Source organism: Gallinula chloropus (assembly GCF_964237585.1).
Source record: "Gallinula chloropus genome assembly, chromosome: 6".
NCBI classification, from domain to species: domain Eukaryota; kingdom Metazoa; phylum Chordata; class Aves; order Gruiformes; family Rallidae; genus Gallinula; species Gallinula chloropus.
The window spans coordinates 12,135,377-12,156,395 of NC_140091.1; the positions used below are offsets into that span (position 1 = coordinate 12,135,377).

At 48.3% G+C, this 21,019-nt stretch overlaps 1 protein-coding gene across 1 annotated transcript in view; it reads right to left on the reverse strand.

The window, feature by feature from the left end:
- Nucleotides 1-20,974, reverse strand: part of SZT2 (SZT2 subunit of KICSTOR complex) — a gene marked incomplete at its 5' end in the record, with an annotated part of 55,947 nt that extends 34,973 nt beyond the window's left edge. Inside the window, 18 exons of the mRNA XM_084266059.1 lie at nucleotides 206-303; nucleotides 665-743; nucleotides 1,155-1,379; nucleotides 1,748-1,953; nucleotides 5,001-5,115; nucleotides 5,468-5,620; nucleotides 6,266-6,408; nucleotides 7,669-7,798; nucleotides 8,415-8,646; nucleotides 13,647-13,817; nucleotides 14,825-15,035; nucleotides 15,226-15,332; nucleotides 15,791-15,950; nucleotides 17,656-17,787; nucleotides 19,671-19,841; nucleotides 20,144-20,317; nucleotides 20,486-20,611; nucleotides 20,945-20,974. Coding sequence (XP_084122185.1) covers nucleotides 206-303; nucleotides 665-743; nucleotides 1,155-1,379; nucleotides 1,748-1,953; nucleotides 5,001-5,115; nucleotides 5,468-5,620; nucleotides 6,266-6,408; nucleotides 7,669-7,798; nucleotides 8,415-8,646; nucleotides 13,647-13,817; nucleotides 14,825-15,035; nucleotides 15,226-15,332; nucleotides 15,791-15,950; nucleotides 17,656-17,787; nucleotides 19,671-19,841; nucleotides 20,144-20,317; nucleotides 20,486-20,611; nucleotides 20,945-20,974 — 2,663 coding nt within the window. The remainder of the gene's footprint in view (nucleotides 1-205; nucleotides 304-664; nucleotides 744-1,154; nucleotides 1,380-1,747; nucleotides 1,954-5,000; nucleotides 5,116-5,467; nucleotides 5,621-6,265; nucleotides 6,409-7,668; nucleotides 7,799-8,414; nucleotides 8,647-13,646; nucleotides 13,818-14,824; nucleotides 15,036-15,225; nucleotides 15,333-15,790; nucleotides 15,951-17,655; nucleotides 17,788-19,670; nucleotides 19,842-20,143; nucleotides 20,318-20,485; nucleotides 20,612-20,944) is intronic.
- Between the last annotated feature and the right edge of the window lie 45 nt (nucleotides 20,975-21,019).

Sequence of the window (21,019 nt, forward strand, 5' to 3'; positions counted from 1 at the left end):
GAGCCAGCAGTCCACTGTAGCTCCTCTCAGAACTGTGAGAGCAGCTACACAAACCCTAGGCTTGCAGGCAAAGCCCCAGCTAGCTGACAATCAACCCATGACAGGTAGCTGCCGGTACGAGATGGAGGACTTCCATGCTGGGAAGGGTAAGTCTGAAGCTGTGACTCCTCTGCCAGCCCTCCTGGGAGCAAGGCAACAGCCTCACCTGTCCTTGGTGGAGGTGGAATGGGGCGGGAAGAGGATGTATTGGACGACACAAGTGTGCTTGTCCCTGCCGCTGCTGCTCTCGCTTGAGCCATCCATCTGGAGGGGAGACACAGTGTCAGCCTGGACAGGAGCAACACCTCACACCTCCTCGGTGTCCCCTACACAACACAGCCCCATCACCCAGCCCCACCAGCAGTGGTGGAGAGAAGGAGCCTGTCCCAGCCCCAAGAACTCCCCCAGCACAGCATAACACTACCAGAGAAGCAGCTCTCTAACTGCAGGTGAAGACATGGAAATGCCCAGCCCACAAGCTGCATTACTTCATGGGAGAAGGCAGGTGTCCCACACGTGCCAAAGGTGTATGCTAAAGCGGATGGGAAATCCCATCACAGGAAGGTGAATCCACCTCAGAAGCAGCAATGAAGGACTGTTCCCACACTGCAGCACCCTGGCTCACCTGTATGGGCAGCTCCAGCACCATGTTGATAATTCCATCCCCACTGGATGCAAAGTGGAAACCCTCTGACAGACGAACCCTGGCAACACAGAGGCAGTCAGACACAGAGGACCTCTCTACTCAAGCTTTAAATACAAGAATGACCGTTCCCTTCACCCCATAACACCTTCCTTCCCAAGACAGGGAGCTACACACAGAAAATGGGGCAGTGTGGCACTCTGCACAGGACAGGCTGCGTGAAGATCAGCATACCCCAGGCACAGTAACACCTTTAGACCTGTTGTATGTTTTCCAGGATTTTCCTTTTCCTCAAGTGCAGCTGCAGAACTGGGTAAAGCACTGGCCCAAGTAGCTCTAGAAGCTCTGCAGAGGACTGAACCCTCTGCACAGCAGCTTCAACTGTAACCTACAGTAAGTCCTCAGATCCACCCTTTCTCCACATCCCCAGGACTAGCCAGAGAAAGAATCCCTGCTCAAGTGTGCAACTTACTCTGTGAGTGTGGAAAGGAGCTGGGCTACAGCAGTGATGGGCACAGCCGGTGCCAGCCCTGACTGGACACTCCAGATCCAACGCTGGTGATAGAAGTAGCGGGACAGCGAGGCCAGGGTGGACGAGGCAGTACGATTGGCCACCATAGTGAGTGGGCCAGACACCGGGGGATGCTCCAAGTTGAGAATGAAGGGGGCTCGATAGTCAGAAGGCAGCTTCTCATACCTAGGAGAGGGCAGAAGTGTGGCTCACTGAGGAAGAAAATGTTCTGCTCAGGGCCACCTTGCTGGCCCCCAGAGGCCTCCAGCAGTAGAACATGGTGAGCCCAGCACAGGATCCCACCCAGACTGTAACCAGATTTATTTCTGCATCACATCAGTTAAGAGCAACATATTCAGCAAAGTCCCCTGCTGCAAGGCACGGTCCTCCCAGACAACAGCTGCCACCACAGCCACACAACCCAAACAACCCCCAACAAGCACCAGTTTCACAGCATTCTCATCCTGCAACGAGCAGCACCATGCACAGACCCTCCTCTCCCCCATTTCCCAGGGCAAGGAGGCTGATCTGATGGCCTGGATCTCCAGCACTACCTGATGAGTAGCTTCTCCAATGGTTTGTGCAGCACAACGAGGCAGGGTCTGTCTGAGAGGGCTGACTGAGCCCCAGCCACAGGTGGAGACTTGGAGGGAGAACTACTACCAAACATTTTTCTCTTTGCCTTTGGAGTTGCCTCCTTGCTTTGGACCCTGTGGGGAAAGCGCAGCTGCAAGATCCGGTCCCGTAACTCCTCCACTATCTGTCATGGTAAAAGCAAAAGGTAAACATGACCACCTTTGTCTAGAGATATAAGCTACTCAAAACAAGCTTCCAGAACAAAAGCCTGACTAGAAAGAACAGAACACCCCTTGAATATACAGATGAGGAGGAGTTAAAGGTCATTTTACTGCTGAGGCACTAGCAAGACCAAGATGAAGAAAGGCTCTTAGGCTCACATTTTAACAACCATAAACACTTTTAAAAGAAAAAAAAAGTAAAAAAAAAAAACCCAAAGAGAATTTCAAGGCTGAAGAAATTGCCTTCCATAACTCTGATGAAAAACAAATTAATTGCAGGCCAGCTCCTCCACAGAAACAGTCTGAGTTCCCACCCTCATTCCTTCCCTCCTCCTCTCAACAGGCTACAGTAAATGTAAACTAGTACATATAAGAAGGAGGCAGACTGTTCCCACAGCTGATGTGTTCCCCTACTATCACATTTGTGAGACAAAACTTTATAGTAAAACATTTCAGGAGTGGAGGTTATTTTTTTATGTTCATTTCCCCCAAGATATTTTCAAAATGATTTGCTGGTTATTCTTTCTACCAGGTCTGAATAAGGTTCTACCCACACCAACATCTGATCCCCAGAATGCCCCAGTGTTCTCTTTGAAATTTCCATGTTATTTTTCTTTTCATGATCTTTGTTCAACTTGGTTTAATTTCCATTACCATTGTAGGCAAACAGGAGAACAGCAGCTCTCCATCTCTCCCCTCAACACTAATTATTTCAGCAACTTTCCCCATCATTATTATGCCTTTTCCCAAACCCAAATATTAAGCAGAGCTTGGGTCCCCTTTGTGGTTTCACACTGACAACACTGAATCACTGGTGGTGTTTAAGGTCCCAAATTCAAGGTGCAATTATCATCACTGGCCTCCAGCCACCATTGTACTGCTTAGGTGTCCACAAAGCACACAGGTTGAAAGGGCAGAGAGTGCCAAATGGATTTGTGCCACCTGCAGATCTTCCCAGCTCACTACCTGCCTGCAGATGAGTTCCCTACCCTCTGACTGGTAAAAAGACTGGGAAAACCACAAACAGACTTTGCATGGATGAGAACAGAGCACTTTTTCAAATTCTTTGCCTTGTTCCCAGTTTCTGTTTTATGATACCCCATTCCTACATTCCAGTTCTACAGCTGTGCCCTATGTGGAGTCTCACTAAAAGCCTTCTGAAACCAGGTGCTCTGCTTCCCTTCAACACTGGAAACACAAAAAAAACCTCTTCCCCTTAAACCCTCCTCCACACTGGGCAGCTAATCAGCACTACAGCAGGCAAAAGAGAGAGAGACAGAGAGAGAGAGAGAGGAAAAAAAGGAAAGGCCTCGCATGACACAATTTATGATCTAGATACAGCTCCTGCTGCAATGATCTGGAGCTTGCCCAGGGCTGCAGGGTATGGTGCCTGTCTCACACCTTCATGAGACAGGTATTAACTTCCACCTGCCAGAGGGAACTCCTTCATAAAACCTGTCACTTGGCATTACCAGCCCACACGCTGGCCCAGCAACTAGTGCCCAAAGCCTGGATCCCCTCAAGACATGAAAGGGCAGATCCTCCAGAGTGCTGGAGCATTTAGTGCTATCTGGGTTTGTTATCTCAGAAGGAGGTGGTCCCTCCTGTGTTTGTCAGCTTCTCCTCAGACTAATCTAATTCTAAGGCCAAGTGAGACAAACCAAAGATTTCTTTCAAAAAGAAAAGACAAAGATCAAGATTTAATGATAAATGTCTTGTTCATAACTAAAGGTTCACAGAGCTTAATAGCAGGACATCTTTCTCATACTCACTGTTTTGCCTAGGAATACTTAGACTTGTCTTAGCTATTAGAGCTGGAGAAACAATCCACAAAGTAACCCCACCTTCTGAATCTGACTAAGGCAGCCTATTTCTTTTGATACATAGAGGTTATTAAAAGTTTATCCAGCTGACTTTCATCTCTTCAAAATATTTTATGGGTATTTCTTTTTTTCTTTTTTTCCTCTACTGCCCGTGCAGAGCATTCACAGAATCACAGACTGTAGGGGTTGGAAGGGACCTCCAGAGATCATCGAGTCCAACCCCCCTGCCAAAGCAGATTCCCTAGGACAGGTCACACAGGTAGTCATCCAGATGGGTCTTGAATATCTCCAGAGACAGAGACTCCACAACCCCACTGGGCAGCCTGTCCCAGGGCTCTGTCACCCTCACTTTGAAAAAGTTCTTCTGCCTATTAGTGTGGAACTTCCTGTGCTCCAACTTCAGGCCATTGCCCTTTGTCCTGTCTCCACAGACCACTGAAAAGGGGCTGGCCATTTTTCCCTGTGTCCCACACTTAAGATATTTATAAACATTGATCAGATCCCCTCTCAGTCTTTTTTTTCTCAAGGCTGAACTGCCCCAGCTCACTCAGCCTTTCCTCGTAGAGAAGATGATCCAGTCCCTTAATCATCTTTGTAGCCCTTCTCTGGACTCTTTCCAGGACATCCCTGACTTTTTTATACCGGGCAGCCCAGAACTGGATACACTGCTCCAGGTGAGGTCTGACCAGGGCAGAGTAGAAGGGGACATTGTTTGTATTTTAAGTTTGACATTACCTTCCCCAAATGATACAATATACATACTCAACACAGGACCTACTGAAACAGACAGCCTAGGGAACATGACGTATCACAGAGGTCTTTACAGGTGAATCAGAAAACTATGCTGTTGCTGACAGACAATATTGATTGTGCTCTGGTCACAAGGATAGACTAGATAACCTTTGAGTCATTTCAAGGCCCACAGTTGAATTAAGGAGAGAGAAAAACATTAATGTGATCAGCTATTCTATTGATCTTCGAGCCTTTGGGCTTAGCTCTTTCATTGACTTAACACAGAGAACTTTGTCCAAACTGTCCCATTCTGTTACAGTAAGTGCACACCCTTAGCATAGTAGTTAGTTATTAGAGGATACCGCCCCACAGTGTCACCTGTGATGGACCCACCATTTCCACCTCCAGAACTTCTTGCTCACTCCTACCCCAGGAAGCAGGCAGGCAGCTCTCACCTTGTTCCTGGCCTGTGCAGGTGTGCCGATGGGGAACCCCAGCCGGAGAACCATGCAGGGAGCTTTGGAGATGATCCGCACCACATAAAATGAGGAAGGTGTGGGATCCTCAGAGCTAGGGAGAAGGGATTAGGGCAGGGCTGAAATAGCATGGATTTTGCTGCTCTGTTGTGTCAGACCAAGCAGAGGCCTGCTCTGCAGAGCTCAACAGCCCACACAACTTGGCAGCAACACACATCAGTTCTAGCATGCAGCAATCCCCCAGCTGGCTTCCCTTTCCCTCTGGGCTGTGCCTGGAACGCAGTGGCAGCAGTTCAGAATGCACAGGGTTTCATACCCACTTGTCTTTCTCCTATCCTCTCCCCTAGATGTCTGCTTCTGGCCCATCACAGTGTACTGGTCTAACTGGATCTCTGGTCTGGCCGTGTGCCTGACTCCTCACACAGGACTGCTTCAGAGTCACTCACCCATGTATCAGTTTGACGTAGGAGTAGCCCTCCACCAGCACAAAGCTGCTCCAGTCCCGCAGCAAGGAGGTGAGGGCTGAGTGAGAGATGCGGCACTGGATGGTGCTGTAGCGGCCGTTGTTGCCCGGCGTGTGCAGGTGCTTGGGCACAGGTCTGCAGGAGGGGGGGGGGGGGTGTGTGTAGAAAATTGTTTTAGGATCACAGCTTCTCTTCTTCCCCCCACACCCAGAGAGCCTTTGCTACATTCAGTCCAACTCACCCTCTGACAGGTACATCAGCCTTATTCCTTCACAGCAGGCACTAGCCAAGCACCTCCCCTACTGCTGACAAAAGCCGCGCTCCCTGAGCACACAACCTGCTCCCCACCTTGCAGAGAGCACACCCTTGTATCATTTGGATCTCCCCCCTTGCAATATATAGCTATCACATAACTCTGCAACTAGGACCAGGCTCAGGAAAGCAATGCTTTTGGGGAAGATGTGTTCCAGCAGCAAACAAAAACATGTGGGATAGCTCCAACTGGATGGTCACAATCAGGAAATCCAAACCCAAAAGGGTCTTGAGAAACAATTTATGCTACTCAGAACAGTCCCCCTCATGACAAAGATGACTTCCCAAACCACTGCCCCTCTCATAAATGAGCCTTCACCATCCCTGAGGTCCCACTAGTGAAGCCCTTCCCTTGGCCATAGGCACCTGCAAGACAGCTGCAACTCTGCAACTGGACTGAACTGGGCACCCCAATTCCCCAGGCTGGCCCACACTGTGCCTGTAAGCTCAGCCCTGCCAGCTACATACGTGTCGTGCTCCAGGAGGAGGACTATACGATGCATGTGCAGCCACCTCTGCCAGAAGTTGGCATCCATGGAAAGGATAGGTTTCCAGTAGGAGGCAAACTGGGAATGGCTTGAGTCAGACCCGCTGTGCTGCAGGGATAGCACCTGAGAAAATGACAGGGCAATGTTCAGAAAGAAACTGTCTGGTTCCACCCTGAGAGAGCAGGAATTTCTCTGGTGGCTCAGCTGTGTAGGCCTAGGAGGCTAGCCACATCCCTGGCTTTTGGTGACTACCTCTCAGCAGAATAAGCAGGTACATTCATGTTGAAAGAGACAGGACAATGTAAGCAAAAACAAATTCAGTTCCTGAAATGTCAAGCTAATTAGGAATTTAACTGCTTGGCATCAAGTAAATCAACCACAGGGAAAAAATGGCATATGCAGTGGTGTGCTTTCTGACTGAGAAGGTTTGTGTCAGCAGAGCAGCTAGACACTGAGGTGACTTGTCTGAGAGTGCTCATGCAAATACAGCACCAGCAACGGGTGGCACTGGGCAACTCTGTGTTTGTATAGCAACACTGTGCTCCACCAACTCCAGCAGCTCTGCTGACACAGAAATAAAGCAGTGGTTAGCCATAAGATGGGGTGCCTCAGATATACTGTGGGATACACAACCCTACACAGGGAAAATTTGCTAGACAAACCTGATGAAGGGCTTGAGCAATAAAATTAAAGGTACAGTTCTCTTAAATTAGAGGTGCCCTAGCTTTGATATCTGCTAGTCATCTTCTACCAATCTCCTATCAAGGACACTGCTAGCAGGGAACAAATAATATGCTAGCACTTCTGCTCAGTGAGCTTCAACAGATTTGAATTTTCCAGTGGAAACTATTAGCTCAGATCTGTTTAGTTTCTGCTGTGCAGATGACAAGTATCTCTCCTGCACCTTCCACATGAGCGGTCAGAGCAATGAGCCTATTAAACAACTGTTCAGCACATCCTGTATCTTCACCTGACAGTGCTGAGCTGCATCACCAGGGCACAAGGTTGCCTGCAGCAATTCCACACATGAGGAAACTGAAAAAGCATGGCAAAAACGAGCAGGTCAGACTCCCTGCTGGTCTCACACACCACATCACTACAGGAGGCTTCACAGCACACCCAGACATGCTTCAGGGCTTAGAGGTGTAAAGTAGTAAAGACATATAGGGTGATGTCTCAGAGTGGAAAAAGTATGGGATGGGATGTTCACAGGCACTGCATTTTAACTGAACTCTTACTGAGCAGCACAGATAGCAAGAGATGAAGCCTGAGAATTACAGATGATCTTGATTGCCTCTTGGGACTCAGCATCCCCTGGTGCAAGACAGAAGAGGCAGCAGGGACAACCTATCCTACATTAAAAGGGAGAGAGAGAGAACTTACCGGAGTGGTGGAACCTGGTGGGATGTAGAAGAGGGGTACCCCGTTCTTGGTGCTCTCAGGAATGGTAAAGTGTTCTGGGACTGTGTCAAAAGACTGCAGATGAACCAACATCTGATCTGTCTGGTTGATGCTGAAAGAGAAGAGACAGCTAACCAAAAAAGCCCATGCTTTCGCCCTCCTGCTGCCCCAGTTAGCTCAGTGCCTGCATACATAGCACTCCCTATGTACTGGGAGCTCATCTACACCAACATAGCTTCCCAGGGCAATGCAAAGAGCATGTTAAGGGGATCAAGTCTAACAGCTTAATACATAAGGAGGATGATCAGAGTTGGGGAAAGTGCTAGAAAAGGAATCTGCCAAATAGCAGGAAGTGACAGTCACCCTGGCCTAGAGACATGAGGTGTTGCTCCTAGTGTGACTGTGCCAGACAGCTGCAAGGCTGCACTGTAAGAACACACCAGCTCCATGGGATGGCAGTGGGTGTCTAGGTTTGCATCACAGGAGTGGGATGCGGGACAGGGATACCCTTACCATGAACCACTCTTACAGACTAGGTCACAGACCAGTTCAAGTCTTTTCCTTGGCTAGACAGCAAGCTTGACACCAGTCATGCTGCCTCCTCACAGCACATTCCTTTGGGACCCTGGGTTGGGATGGCCACCTGCATAACCCATGCACAAGCAGGCCCAGGAAGCACACATCAGTTACACTGGCCACTGGGGACTGCTAGGGATGGTCTGGCTCACCTCTGCAAGGTGTTCCAGAAGCGCCGGATGACCGTAGTGCGGTACAGACTGGTGATAGGCTTCCTCATGGTGCAACTGATGTCATGCAAGATGTCATAGCTTCCCTCCATCGTCACCTCCACCCATGTGCTGCGCTTTGATGGGTCCAGTGGCCACGGTGTCACAGCTAAGTACTCTATCCTCATGTTATGCTTCCAAAGCAGCACCAGTTTCACCTCCAGCTGAGACCCACCTGCATGGGAGCAGAGCAGTAAGTTCAAGTGCTTGTCTGGTACACAGCTGAGCTTCATCTCTGACCATGAGATTGATTGATTGCTATGAGGAAGACAAAGTCATCTAACAACTGTTTCTCTAGCTGAAGTCATTCCCCCTTCTCCCCAACAGAGGGAGGCTCTGCTTACACAGTAGCATTTGGCGAACAGTTCTTTAAATGCACATGTGGTATCTACAGTAGAGAAGGCAACTGAAACTCAGAGGAGGTACCAACGTTGCAACAGGCTCACTTCTTCACATCTTTGTTTCCAACAAAACTGTTGCTTTGCAGAGATGGACAGGGCCTTTAAGCTACAAAGTTTTCTCATCTGTGCTCTGCAGAGTTAATCTATCCCCACTGCAGAAACATGGACATTTGGACATGACGGGCCAATTCCTGAATTAAATTCCATACTCTTCCTGCACAGGCAGTATTTGATGCAAAGTAGGACTTCAAAGGCTTCTTTCCACATTTACCCCCTTCTCCTCTCAAAGTCAATGATGAATATTGACCCATTCTTCAAACTGTACATTTTAACCTCTCTTAAAGCAGGTCATTGCATCTGTAGCAAGATTAAATGCAAACACCTGACAGCAAGCCTCACCGAGCCACAAGAGCAGAAAATACCCCCACTCCTGCTGACTGGGCATGTGTATTTGTACCAAAACAACCCAGGGAAATGCATGACTTTCTGTAACAGTGCCACACTGCTGTTTCAGCTGCTCAATCATCTATTCTAGTGTCCAGCCTGCTCTATAGTTTGCTGGATTCACAGCATTTGTGAGATAAGGGATTGGATGTGCTGGAAGCTGTCCGAACAGGTCATTGGCCTGGATCCTGTGTTTCCTGCAGAGTTGCATTTGCTGGTGTCATAGGCACATCATGCCATTCCCTTCACAGGCCAGTTACACTCCATTTTAAAGCGATCTTGCTTTTCAGTCCCATGGGCCCTGCTGGGAGGCTCCCTCAGAGCCCTCTTCCCCTGTGAAGGTTTAGAAGAAGCCTTCCAGAGCACTAGAGGAAGAAATCCTTACTCAGTTTCAGCTGTTAAGGTACTGGTTAAGCCAAGCCATCGGCATCAGCCCATGGCAGATTATCGATTCCCTTTATCAGCCCCAGACCTTCTCGTACCTCAAAAATTCCTCTTTCCTGAACAAAGATATCAGAAGTATATACTGTATCTCATCTGAGGGGCCACTAGGGTTTTATTTAAGGCCACTAACATCTTCCACAATGGGTGCTCTGTGTCACTATAAAGGCATTTGCCAGGGTTGTAGCATCTGTTGTTTCTCTATGAAGATTGTTTAGTTTATCAGAGGGGTTGAACAAGAATTTATAAATTTGCCTCTTTTCATTTCATACTGTCACCTCACTCTTCCCCCTCTAGTGCTCATCCACTGCTTTCTGTGCAGTATTTTGGTTCTCACAACAAAGCTTTCCTATTTCATCAGCAGTAAACACGATAAGGAAATTCCTACATTTTCTGCCTAGTCCATTAACATAAATATTTCCTAATTCCACCTGTGTTTCCATTACTCATCCTGGCTTCACTCCTACAAACCAACACAAGCAAAAACTAAAAATACAGGCAAAATATTTGCTTAGTTTGAAGTCACACCTAGATGAATCTTCAGCTTGTTCTTACTGCAAAGCAATCTATTTCTGGTTCTTGACTTTATCGCTGTGAAAGTACTTGAAGCAGCACAAGCTTTCATTACAGACCAGCTCTGGTGTTCTAAAAACTCACTTTGCCTTCTCAGTTCCTGACACTGAGAACAACCATTCTCACCTCAACACACAGCAACACAAGTAGTCAGTGATTTTTTTTGTTACAGAGGGCAATCCTCTGACATTGTCCCAGGGAGAAGCAGGAAAGGAGCTGAGCTACATTACATGCTGTGGCCCCATAGCTTCTCTCCCTTCTGTACCTTCAATTCTCCTTCTTTCGCAAGCACTTCTGCATTCCTAACTAACCATAGTAGCCTTCTAAATGCCTAAATATCTAAAATCAAACAGTGAGGGCAACCAGAGCACTTATAAATATCACAAACAACCTCTCCAGGCAACTCTGAGCACAAAGCTAGCTATTTACTCTATTTTGCCTTTGGCAAAGTGAAGCAGAAAATCGACCGTGTCAAAGTCCACAACTGCACTCTTTCCTCTTGCTTCACAGCCAGCTGGATCCTTACCAGCCTTTAGTTTGGAAGTTTTGGCAAAAGCTTTTGGCAATCCAGGTTAATTAACTGTTCCTTGCCATATATTTCTCTACAGAATGGCCCAGAGAGCCCCAATTAGTCAAATATGCTTTTCCCTAGAAGAGGCAGTGCTGATTGTCTAAATGTCTTGATCTTCTGTAAACTCCACTTTAAGATGTAGATGTTCAACAATTTTTCTGACCACAGGAAAAGTCCCCAGAGCATTTAGCCATTCCAAAGCAGCATTATCTGCTACTATTCTGAAGGCTGGTGTTAGAAATACACAGTATCTTTTTGATAACTCCAACATCTAGTTTTTAAATTCCTTCTTAAAAACACTTCCACCAAAATACACAGAAAGTATTTCTGGCTCAGGGAGCCCCTGAGCTGCAAAGAGCTAAAGAATGCTCAGAGGCAAGAAAAAATAGGAATGGAAAAGGACATATTGTGTATGTTTACCCTGTTCTTATTCCTCTCTGTGCAGATGCCCATAGCTATTGGCCACAGAAGGTAACTCTGATCCAGTGCAGCTGCTCTTCTGCTCTCTGCTCTTGTAAAAACAGAAGACCAACCCATTTAGCATTCCAAGGATTAAAAGGCAGTAGGAAGGCACTTAGAGGAAAGTGCAGATGTGGTGATTTTTGACACACTCCTCCAGAGTCCAGTAATTTGCTGCTTTACAATACCCTGAGCCAGAGGTTGTAACTACACTTTTGTGCAAAAAGGTACAGTGTGAACTTGTCTGATCGTGTTTTGGATGACTCAGACCTCTTCCAGCACAGGACTTCACAGTCACCAAGAGCACTTCCCCGTTGCTGCCAGATTAAAGAAAGGATCTATTTCCAGCACTGTCCCAACTGTGAGCGAACTGGTGCATAGAAGGCTGAAAGACAATACTGAGCACAACTTGGACAGGAACCTACTTGTCAGACTGCTTCACAGACATCCCTACACAAGGAGAGTGCAATGGACCTAATCTGCCTCAATTTAAAGGAAGTATCTCATGCCACACCTACAGGAGGTTGCTGAAAGCAATCTGCAGGCACTACTAGAAGAGCTGTCTCAATGGGAAGCCTTAGCAGATTCTTACTTTTAATAGAAAACTGAAACAGGAAATTAGGGATGTTCCTGGAAGACCAACTTTAGAAATTATCCCACCTAATATAATTGGTAGGAACCTTCCCCACAAAGCTGGTTTAGATCCATTCAGTTTGTAAGCAGCATCAAGCCAGAGGAGCTGCAATTCCCAGGCACCACACAGGAACAGGGAGCTAAACCGAGTGGGATGAATGTAGGAGAACTATTATGTGAAGAACAGCACATTTAGGGACTACTAAACAAACAAAACCCAATAAAACACCTCTAAGGACACATCAGCTGGAAGGAAAGGCGTGTGAAATACACAAGTATTTCTGGGCTAACAATGCAATACAACCATGGAGAAGGCTCATGTGATTCCTGGGCTAACAGATCGGGTGTTTTTACTTCAGAAGCAGTTACTTCATTAGCGTTACTGAACAAGGCACCAATAAAATCACATTTACAACCCCCTTATCAACTGTTTCAAGAAATATGAAACCAAACCGTGAAAACCAAACAACTGAGAGGGGGAAAAAAAAGAAGTGCTATTAAGATGAATAAACAGAACAGAAAGCCTGCCCTTACAAAAGGAGGCTGAGACATTGGCTTGCTTAACCTGCCAAAAGGAAGGTTACAAGGAGAAAGGCATTGTTCTTAAATACGTTTGTGCAATGCCAGAGGAGGATAAACTTAATTAAGGATAATAGAGTCACACAGGTCTAATTTGGTCTGAGGGATTTTAGAAAGGAAGCTAGAGAAAAAGCAATGAAGCTCTGGGACAATCCTGCAAGCAGAGCAGTAGCACAGGATATTTACACGCTGGGTTTTTTTCTATGGCAGACTGCAGTAAATCCATAGAGCACATCACATGTCAAGTTTGGAATGACTGGAGTTACAGCACAGACTGTGATTTTCTGATGTAAAACATATTCTGTACTAATATCCCCACAAGAATAGCAATGGCACTGGATCACCATGTGTTGTACACGTTTACACTGTGTAAAGAATCCCACACTCCAGGCTTTCTGCTGGTCATGACAACAATCAAGAATAACTCCTTTTGCTTGTAATTCCTAACTTGTATTTGGATTTCTTCATCTCCTCTTCAGTTAAAGCACTAGCACTAGTCACAGCAGGAGATGGAAAGTTAGGTAGGGTTTACTGGCACTCCCCAGGATACTCAAAGCCCTCAAGGTTCCTAGTCAGCACCTAGTTCTCACACTTCAGGTGCTATAATCTCTGGGTTTATGTTCTTCTAGTATTGGTCACAGTCCTGAATGATCAGGCATTTTCACCTAACGATATCCTTGGTTCCCCAATTTTCTTCTTTCTGAAGACTGCAATTTAGAGGCATTAAATAAAAAACCTCAAAGGGCTCACCTTTGTGTTAGTATTTTGGAGTGCATCTAGCAAAGGACTAGAAAGGGATGAAAAAAAGAAACATAAAAGGATATCCCAGAAAACTCCCCAGAACTCTGAGTCGTGCCACTATTTCCTTGCAATTGTGAGGACTCATTTCCAAGACACAAAGGGTCACAGTCCACCTGTGCCTCCCCAGGTACTTACAGCCACAATACTGGACAGTCAATTATTTATGGAAACAAACACAGAGTTTGGAGTAAAGGGCTCCTTCCTCCACAACACCAGCCACTGCTGAGAGCAGAGTCCTATCTGAGCCTGCAGCCCCCCATGCAGCACAGTTACCTTTCGTGATGTTGACCTCGCGGATGCTGTAGCCCTCGCGCAGCCGCACTGAGACAATGCTCACAAGGTCAGCGTGCACCTCCTTCTCAGTGTGCTTCTTCCTCCTCATGGCCAGAGCAGGGTTGCTGCTTGCAGACACCAGGTGCTCATTGAAGAGTCTGTGCTGGGACACTGCAAAGGGCAGAGATGGGGTTTGTGAGGGAGCAACTCCCCTGCTCATCCTACAGCAACAGCCCTCCCAAAGCGGAGGCCTGGAGAACAGCACATCCTTCGGGCACCACTTATACCCACTCTTGGTGCAGCAAACAGGTCTGGTAGTGTGGCCAAGAAGCCTGGGGGAGGGGTAGGGTGGGGTGCCAGACCCTGCTTCCTCTGGCACAGCCTTTGTGACAAGACACATGTTGGAGCTGCGCATTTAGCCCTGACAGGCAGAAACTGCACAGCTGTTGCAACAGTCACACAACGAGTTTTTGGGCTTCACCCCTTTCCCTGGAAAACCCTGAATTCTCAGGTGCTTTCTAAAAGGTATCAGGATGTGGAAGCCCTGAGCTTAAACCACTAACACCAGTTGTTTTTAAATTCAACGTTTCCAAGTCTCAGGCCAGGTCTCTTCAAACTTGTCACTGTAACTTCTGCTGCCAAGTTACAGAGAGCACAGATGGCACCTGCATATTGCCAGGGCATGAAAGGCTGCTTCCACGTTTTACTGGTAGCTCATCTTGCCTGACACTCTCTGTCACTAACACCCACAAAGTAAGACCAACCAAGAGAGGCATTTAGGATTCTCAGGGGTCTAGTTTTTCAATCCAAACTGCCATCTGCAAGCCTGATCAGGACAAGCTCTCCAGAATGTCCCCATCTGCAAGCTAGCCAGTGTGCAGGAAGCTGTCTCACCCTCTCCAAGTTCTGGCACAGCAGCCCACTGCAGTTTGTTGAGTGAAGTCCAGAGAAAGGGGAATGGAGCGAAGTGGGACATTAGTTTTCCCCAGTCCACCCAAATCCTGAAATCAGGAGGGCAGTCAAAGATGAGGCTGCATGGCCCAGCAGTGTCCAGTGCCTGCAGGAGGCATGGCCCAGAGGGAACAAGGAAGAGTATCACATGACCAAGCCTGAGGCTGTCACCCCAGAGGTGCTGTGAGACATCAGTAGGCTGGAAGGAGGACATGCACATTCCTCACCACAGTAGTATTCGGGGTTCAGGGACTCCCCGGTACGCAGAAAGGAGTACAGCAGGAATGCCTTGTGATACACATTCAGATCCAGGCTCGTGGGATCCAGCTCAGGGCACGTGGAGAGGTAAGCACCAAAAGTGGCCATGGCAATGAATTTCATCAGTTCCACATTGGGAACGTGGCCGAAGCTGCAATCATATGAGTAGACACCGCCCACCTAGGGATGGATGGAGAAGACACCTGAGAGGGTACAGCAGTGCTGAGGACAAAGGAGAGGACTAGTAAAGGCCTCAATCAGGCAGTGAAATCCCCTCTTCCCCTCTGGAGGTGAATGCCACTGACAGGAACCCACCTTCCTCCCTCTGGTAGGCAACAACCCCGGCAGACCCTGCTAACAGCAGACATACCTGCACAAAGGAGCAGGCCACCGTGCCGCTGCGGAGTTGGTTGAGCAAAGTCTCACACACAGCCACATCAGGGACACTAGTCACACCATCCGTAATTATTATTATACCTGTAAACAAGGCAGTATCTTAGTGCATCTTCCAACTCTACCAGCTACCACTCTCCCAGCATGTTCACCAGAGATAAAATATAGGCAGAGCAAAAGTAGATGGGAAAATCCTGAGGTTGCTTTATAGCTTCCAAGGTGCTCTGGAGCTGGCAAACTTCCTGACCAGGTACAGTGAAGCCCTTGGGCTGGGCACAGCTCTGCACACCCTGGGCTGTTCTGAGCAACAGTCACAGCTGTGCTTCTTCACAAACTCCCTAATGCTGACACATGGCACATGCTGCGGTGCTGGCCTCCCCGTTCCCACCACCACAATTTGCCCACAGAGCAAAAGCTGTCGTTCATCCCTAACACAAGGGCCCAGGCACCATTCCTTAGGAAATTAATCTCAGCATAAGACAGAGGGAATTCAACCCTTCACAAACAACTGGGGAACCCGTAACCAAGAGAATGAAGTCAACCTGCGCTGGAGTTGGAGGGCAGCAGCTGCAGCGCCAGGATCCCCTGCCGCACCATACTGACGAGGCCAACATCAGCAGTGACAACAGACACGCTGGGCTTTCTCCCTGATGGCTCCTGCAGGTCACCGGGGCTCTCTTGGCTCAGGGGTGACAAATCCACCTGGAAAATTGAAAAAAACCCCACAAATAACAACCAAACAAACCCACAACACATGGGACAGACTTCAGCCCAGCTCGTTTTCACTCTCTCAAGAAGCCTTCATCCCAGCAGCCCCATGGTACCACAGCCCTGGAGCACTTCAGCAGACTCAACTTTAGCTTTAATTTCCAGATATTCTCAAAGTCCTAGTCACTTTGGGCCCATGAAACAGCTGGACAAGTCTGCTTGAAGCTGAGGAAGGAGATAACATGCTTATCTGGGCTACCCAAGCCTAGAAACACTGGAAAGAGATAGATGTGTCTCACTTACAAAGGGCTGCAGCAGAGGGGGTAAAGAGCCTAGTAAGGACAAAGTCTGGTGCCTACACATCAGCACTTGTTATGCAGTGCTGATATAAGCAAATGCAGGTAAGCTTCTCCTGCATCTTCCGTGAAAAATACCCCCCAGGCACAGCACAAAATTTGTATAATTACACTGGTGAGGAACCAACTGTGTTCACAGTCCCCTCATCTCTAGAAATCTCTGGCAGTTCAACCCTGTAATAAACTGTTGCTTCATTTTCACTGTCAATGCAGAGTGAGACCCTCCCCTGCAAAGCTTCAGATGATTGGAGCAGGGAAAATAAAATTAGAACTAACTAAACTTCTGTTCTTCACAAAGGGAAGCAGTCCCTGCTGTGAGAACAAACCCAGTGATCCATCACTAATTTGCCCGATGCCTTAAATCCAGACACTTGTTGACAATGATACAGCTAATGCAACTTCAAAAGTAACAAAAAGTTTCAGTCCCTGCCCTTCCCTTGGGGCCTCCCACCTCCACCCCACAGCCTGTGGCAGGACTCGCCAGTCCCTCTGGCCTGCAAGCGCGTCTCTCTCCCCCATTTGCATGGGAGAAGTTACAGGGTAGTTTACCATGAGAGAAATACTGCAACGAGCAGGAATGCATACAAAGTACTGCAAAGCATCAGCTAGACACTCTGGCAAAGGTATTTACTTCCTGCAATCTTCTTTCTGTTCAAAGACTGAAAGTCTTAGCATTCAAAGATATAAATTTCAGCTAGAAAGCTTTCTATTAATTTTCCTTTTTATTCAGCTACTCTTCTTTTAAGCATTCAGATATTTAACTGCAATAGATCACCAGGAGCCTCTTGCTCCTCTCATTTTCAGACTTTTTTTCCCCCCCAGACTCTCACAACTGATGCTACACACCCGTGTCTACTAAATAACATCTGCTACAGACTTCAAGGAGTATTAGAAACTACCAGCTGTTCACTCAGTTTCATGTTCAGTTTTTGTGGTAACAAGGAAGAAGTATTTTCATTCCAGAAACGTAACATGGGCCAAGCACACAGTCACAGGTATTTCTAGATTCATCACACAAGCACAATCACCTCTCCTACTACCTTCGTCAGAGACAAAATACATCCTACAGTTTGTCCGATGAGGTACAAGAGGTCAGGGTGCTTTACTGCACAATGATCTTTGGGAAGGTAGCTGCTCTCATCAGTCCTTCTAAACATTTACTGGTTCTGCTTTCCTCAGTGTTCATGTCTCATTACTGGATCCCACAAAGTTATCTTAGAAACACTTTCTCTGTTCCTTCTTCAGACCTACGCCGCTGTTCCTCTTGCCATCCCACTCCAGGGGGGCCTCAGTGCAAATCTCCAGGGAGCCAGGAGACCCCCAACCACCTCTGCCCTCCTTACCTGGGGTTTGGGTTCATATTGTTGCTGGAGCATCTCCGCCACTTTGTTCTCAAAGGCACATAGCTGTGTGTAAACTTGGTGCAGAAAGGCCTCTCGCTTCGTCTCGTCCAGCTGACAGCCCTGGAATAGCACCTGGCCCAAGGACACACATCAGTCATCAAGTTAAGGTTGCAGTATGAGCCCCAAAACAGTACACAGGAACACAGTTCTGTGGGGTGAAGCTCAGACATGTCCCTGACAAAGTACAGGTACAGCATAGGCCTCTTCTCACTGCTCGTGCCCAGGGCCGAGAGCCTGCGAGCAGCAGTGTCTTGGGGCATCTGCAGCACACTCCACATAGACACATCACTCTTTGGGAAATCTCCTTCTTGGGCAAGGAATTTCTACTTTCTTTGCCTTCCTCCAGGATAAGCAACTGTCAGCAGGAAGCGATGTGGGATCCTTGTCAGAAGCCATGAACTCCTGTGTGATGTTTCTAAGAAAGGTCTGTTTGTTCTAATCTAACTCACCCACAGACTCGTGCAAATACCTTCTGGTAAGTGGCCAGATAAAGGCACAGAAAATTGAAATAAAGAAAAGAAAAAATGAGATGGGCCAATTACAAAAGAGGCTGGGTGACGTGACAGAGCGAGCCTGCCACCATGGAAGCTCCCCAGGCTGACAGGCATGACACTTGTGTTTACAGACGCCGCCGTACAGGCAATCTCTGCCCACAACCTGGAGGCAAAGAAGATAAAATGTGTAGACAAAGAACTAAACAGACAGGTGAGACACTGCACGTTATTCACGTTCCCTCAACCTCAGATGGGCAAGACCTTACACTGACACAGGAAAAATAAAGGATTACAACCTGCACACACTTTCCTGGATGAGCGACACATAAATAAGCCTTTTCCTCCATAAAAGGAACATAAAGTTGATCCAGTATCACCTAGAGATTACATAAAGTTGATCCAGTATCACCTAGAGATTACAGCTCCCAGCCTCAAACAATAAACAGGGCTTTACAGATCCAAAGAAGAAAAATGTAGTGACTTCAGCATGCTCAATTCAGTGTCAAGGGAAGACACTGCGTGATGGTGTCTGCAGGACAGCTGGACAAGGTGACACACAAAACATCACCGGTGCACTTTCCTGCTCTGCTTGCTTTGGCAGGCCCTAATAACGAACTGAAGCAAGGCCGTGCTCTCCAGGCTCTATACAGACCTCACAGAAGGCTTGGCCAGAGGCAGGCTGGGAAGAGAGAGGGAGCAAACAGGCATAGACCATCAGGGTCCTCCTGTTACCACCCACCTTTCCTGGTATTAAGATGAAATACACTATTGGAAATAACATCAAAATACTGCAAGGTGGAAGGACTGAGGATAAACTTCAAAAACCACCACTGGCACTGTAAGTCAGACTTCCATTTATTAAGCACATTCGTTAAGCCCTGGATCAAGTAAAATTTCATTGATAATCTCACTACTACTGGGGCCAACTGCTTGCTCCAGCCAGCAAGGAGAAACATTCATACCAGTGCAAAAGGAGACCAAGGTTTGTAGGAAGAGGCAAGTATCTTTGAATAAACCACTGCTACACAGTTGGAGCAGGCAGACAAGCTTTTTGGCACACCAACTTTTCTTGAATGCTTCAAGTTAATGTTAACAAGCCAAAAGGAATGAGCCAACAGAAATTAAAACCCAAACCAAAACACAACAGAACTAAAAGAAGCGACACACATCTGGCATGAGGGAAAGAAACATTCCCTCTGGCCCAGCTGTGCCTGTGATTGGTGTTCTCTGTAGAGCCCTGATCTCCCAGGAGAAACCTCTGCTTCCTGCTCAGAAAGGGGAAGTCACTCACAAACACTTCCTCACCACAGCAAGCCACACATTATAATCAGACAAGTCTGTGGCATCATAAATAACGCAGCCCAGCTACTGCATGGCCCTGCTTTCCTCTGTGCTCACAGGGTGCCTGTACAGTGAGCTGTTCACCTGCTGTGTGGTGCCAAAGGAGAGGTGGAACTTTACCTGGTGGGACTGGAGGCCAATGATGGAGGAATACGCCTGGATGGTAACAAAGATCTCTGGCTTGTAGATAATGTCTGAACCAGGGATACGAAAGGGTCTTAACAATCCCACCAAGCATCGGGAAAGGGCGTGAAACACTTCATCAAAAATTATCTCCCCTGTTGAGTCATCCTGCAGGAAGAGAGAAAGGGAACAGCTTTTTGTCTTCTAGGACTTTCAGTCTCATTGCTGGTTGCCCCACCACAGAGAGCCAACAGCAAACATCCTTCTGCAACGGCAGCTGGATTAGAATGACAGTTCCCTGTAAAGGTACATCACACACTGAGCGTTCAGCAGAAAGGGAACTGCCAATAAGCTGCAAGACTTCTGCAGAAGTTAAGACTAACATAGAGAGGAATAAGCCTTCTCAGGATACAGAAACAGATCCAACCTTTTCACACAGAGCACCACAAAGAGGCAGTTTCTGTGCTTACCACAATCCCCGTGGAAGGACTCAGATCAAGTTCAATCACAAATCGGTACTGTCGGGCCAGGAAGGTGACCCGTGTAGAGGGCACGAGGAGGTAGGGCCTGGGCTGCACAGGCTCATCTGGCTGCCACCCGTTAGGCAGGATGCTGAGAACATCAAGCTCATTTTCTGACTTTATCTACAAGAACAAGGAACTGGTAGGTGACAGAACATCAAGCCAAAGGCAGAATCAGAGAAAGGAACTGGGTTAAAATCTCCCGCAGGGTCCCGCTGCTCAGGAGTGGCGCTCAGCCAGCTCCCCACATCAGGCTGCGGCGACACCAGCCAGCCCCGGGCACCAACTCACCAGCTCCGGCTCGGGCACAGCCCAGATGACCTGGTGGAGGCGGCTGAGGACCCAGGCGAGGCGCACGTTGCGGGAGATGCGATAGTCTTTTTTCATCAGGAGGAAGACGTGCCCGGCCTCCTCCACCTGCAGCGGGACACAGCGACACAGCGGCACAGCTCACCCCAGGGCTCGGCGTGCAGCCCCCGGCCCGGCCGCTCACCCCAGGGCTCGGCGTGCAGCCCCGCAGCCCCCGGCCCGGCCGCTCACCCCAGGGCTCGGCGTGCACCCCGGGAGCCCCCGGCCCGGCCGCTCACCCCAGGCTGCTTCAGCCTCGCACTCGCACCTTCCCTGTCAGGGCTGAGCCGGCCCAGCCCCACCGCGGCCCTGTCCCCCGCACCGCCAACGTACCCCACCTCGCTCTTGCCCCCAGCTCCCCCGTACCCAGCTCAGCCCTATCCCGGCCCAGCCCAGCCCCACCTCCGAGTCCGGCCTCTCGGCGGCCGCCATGTCCGGCGCGGCCCCGCCCCGCGCCCTCTGACCTCCGCCCCGGCG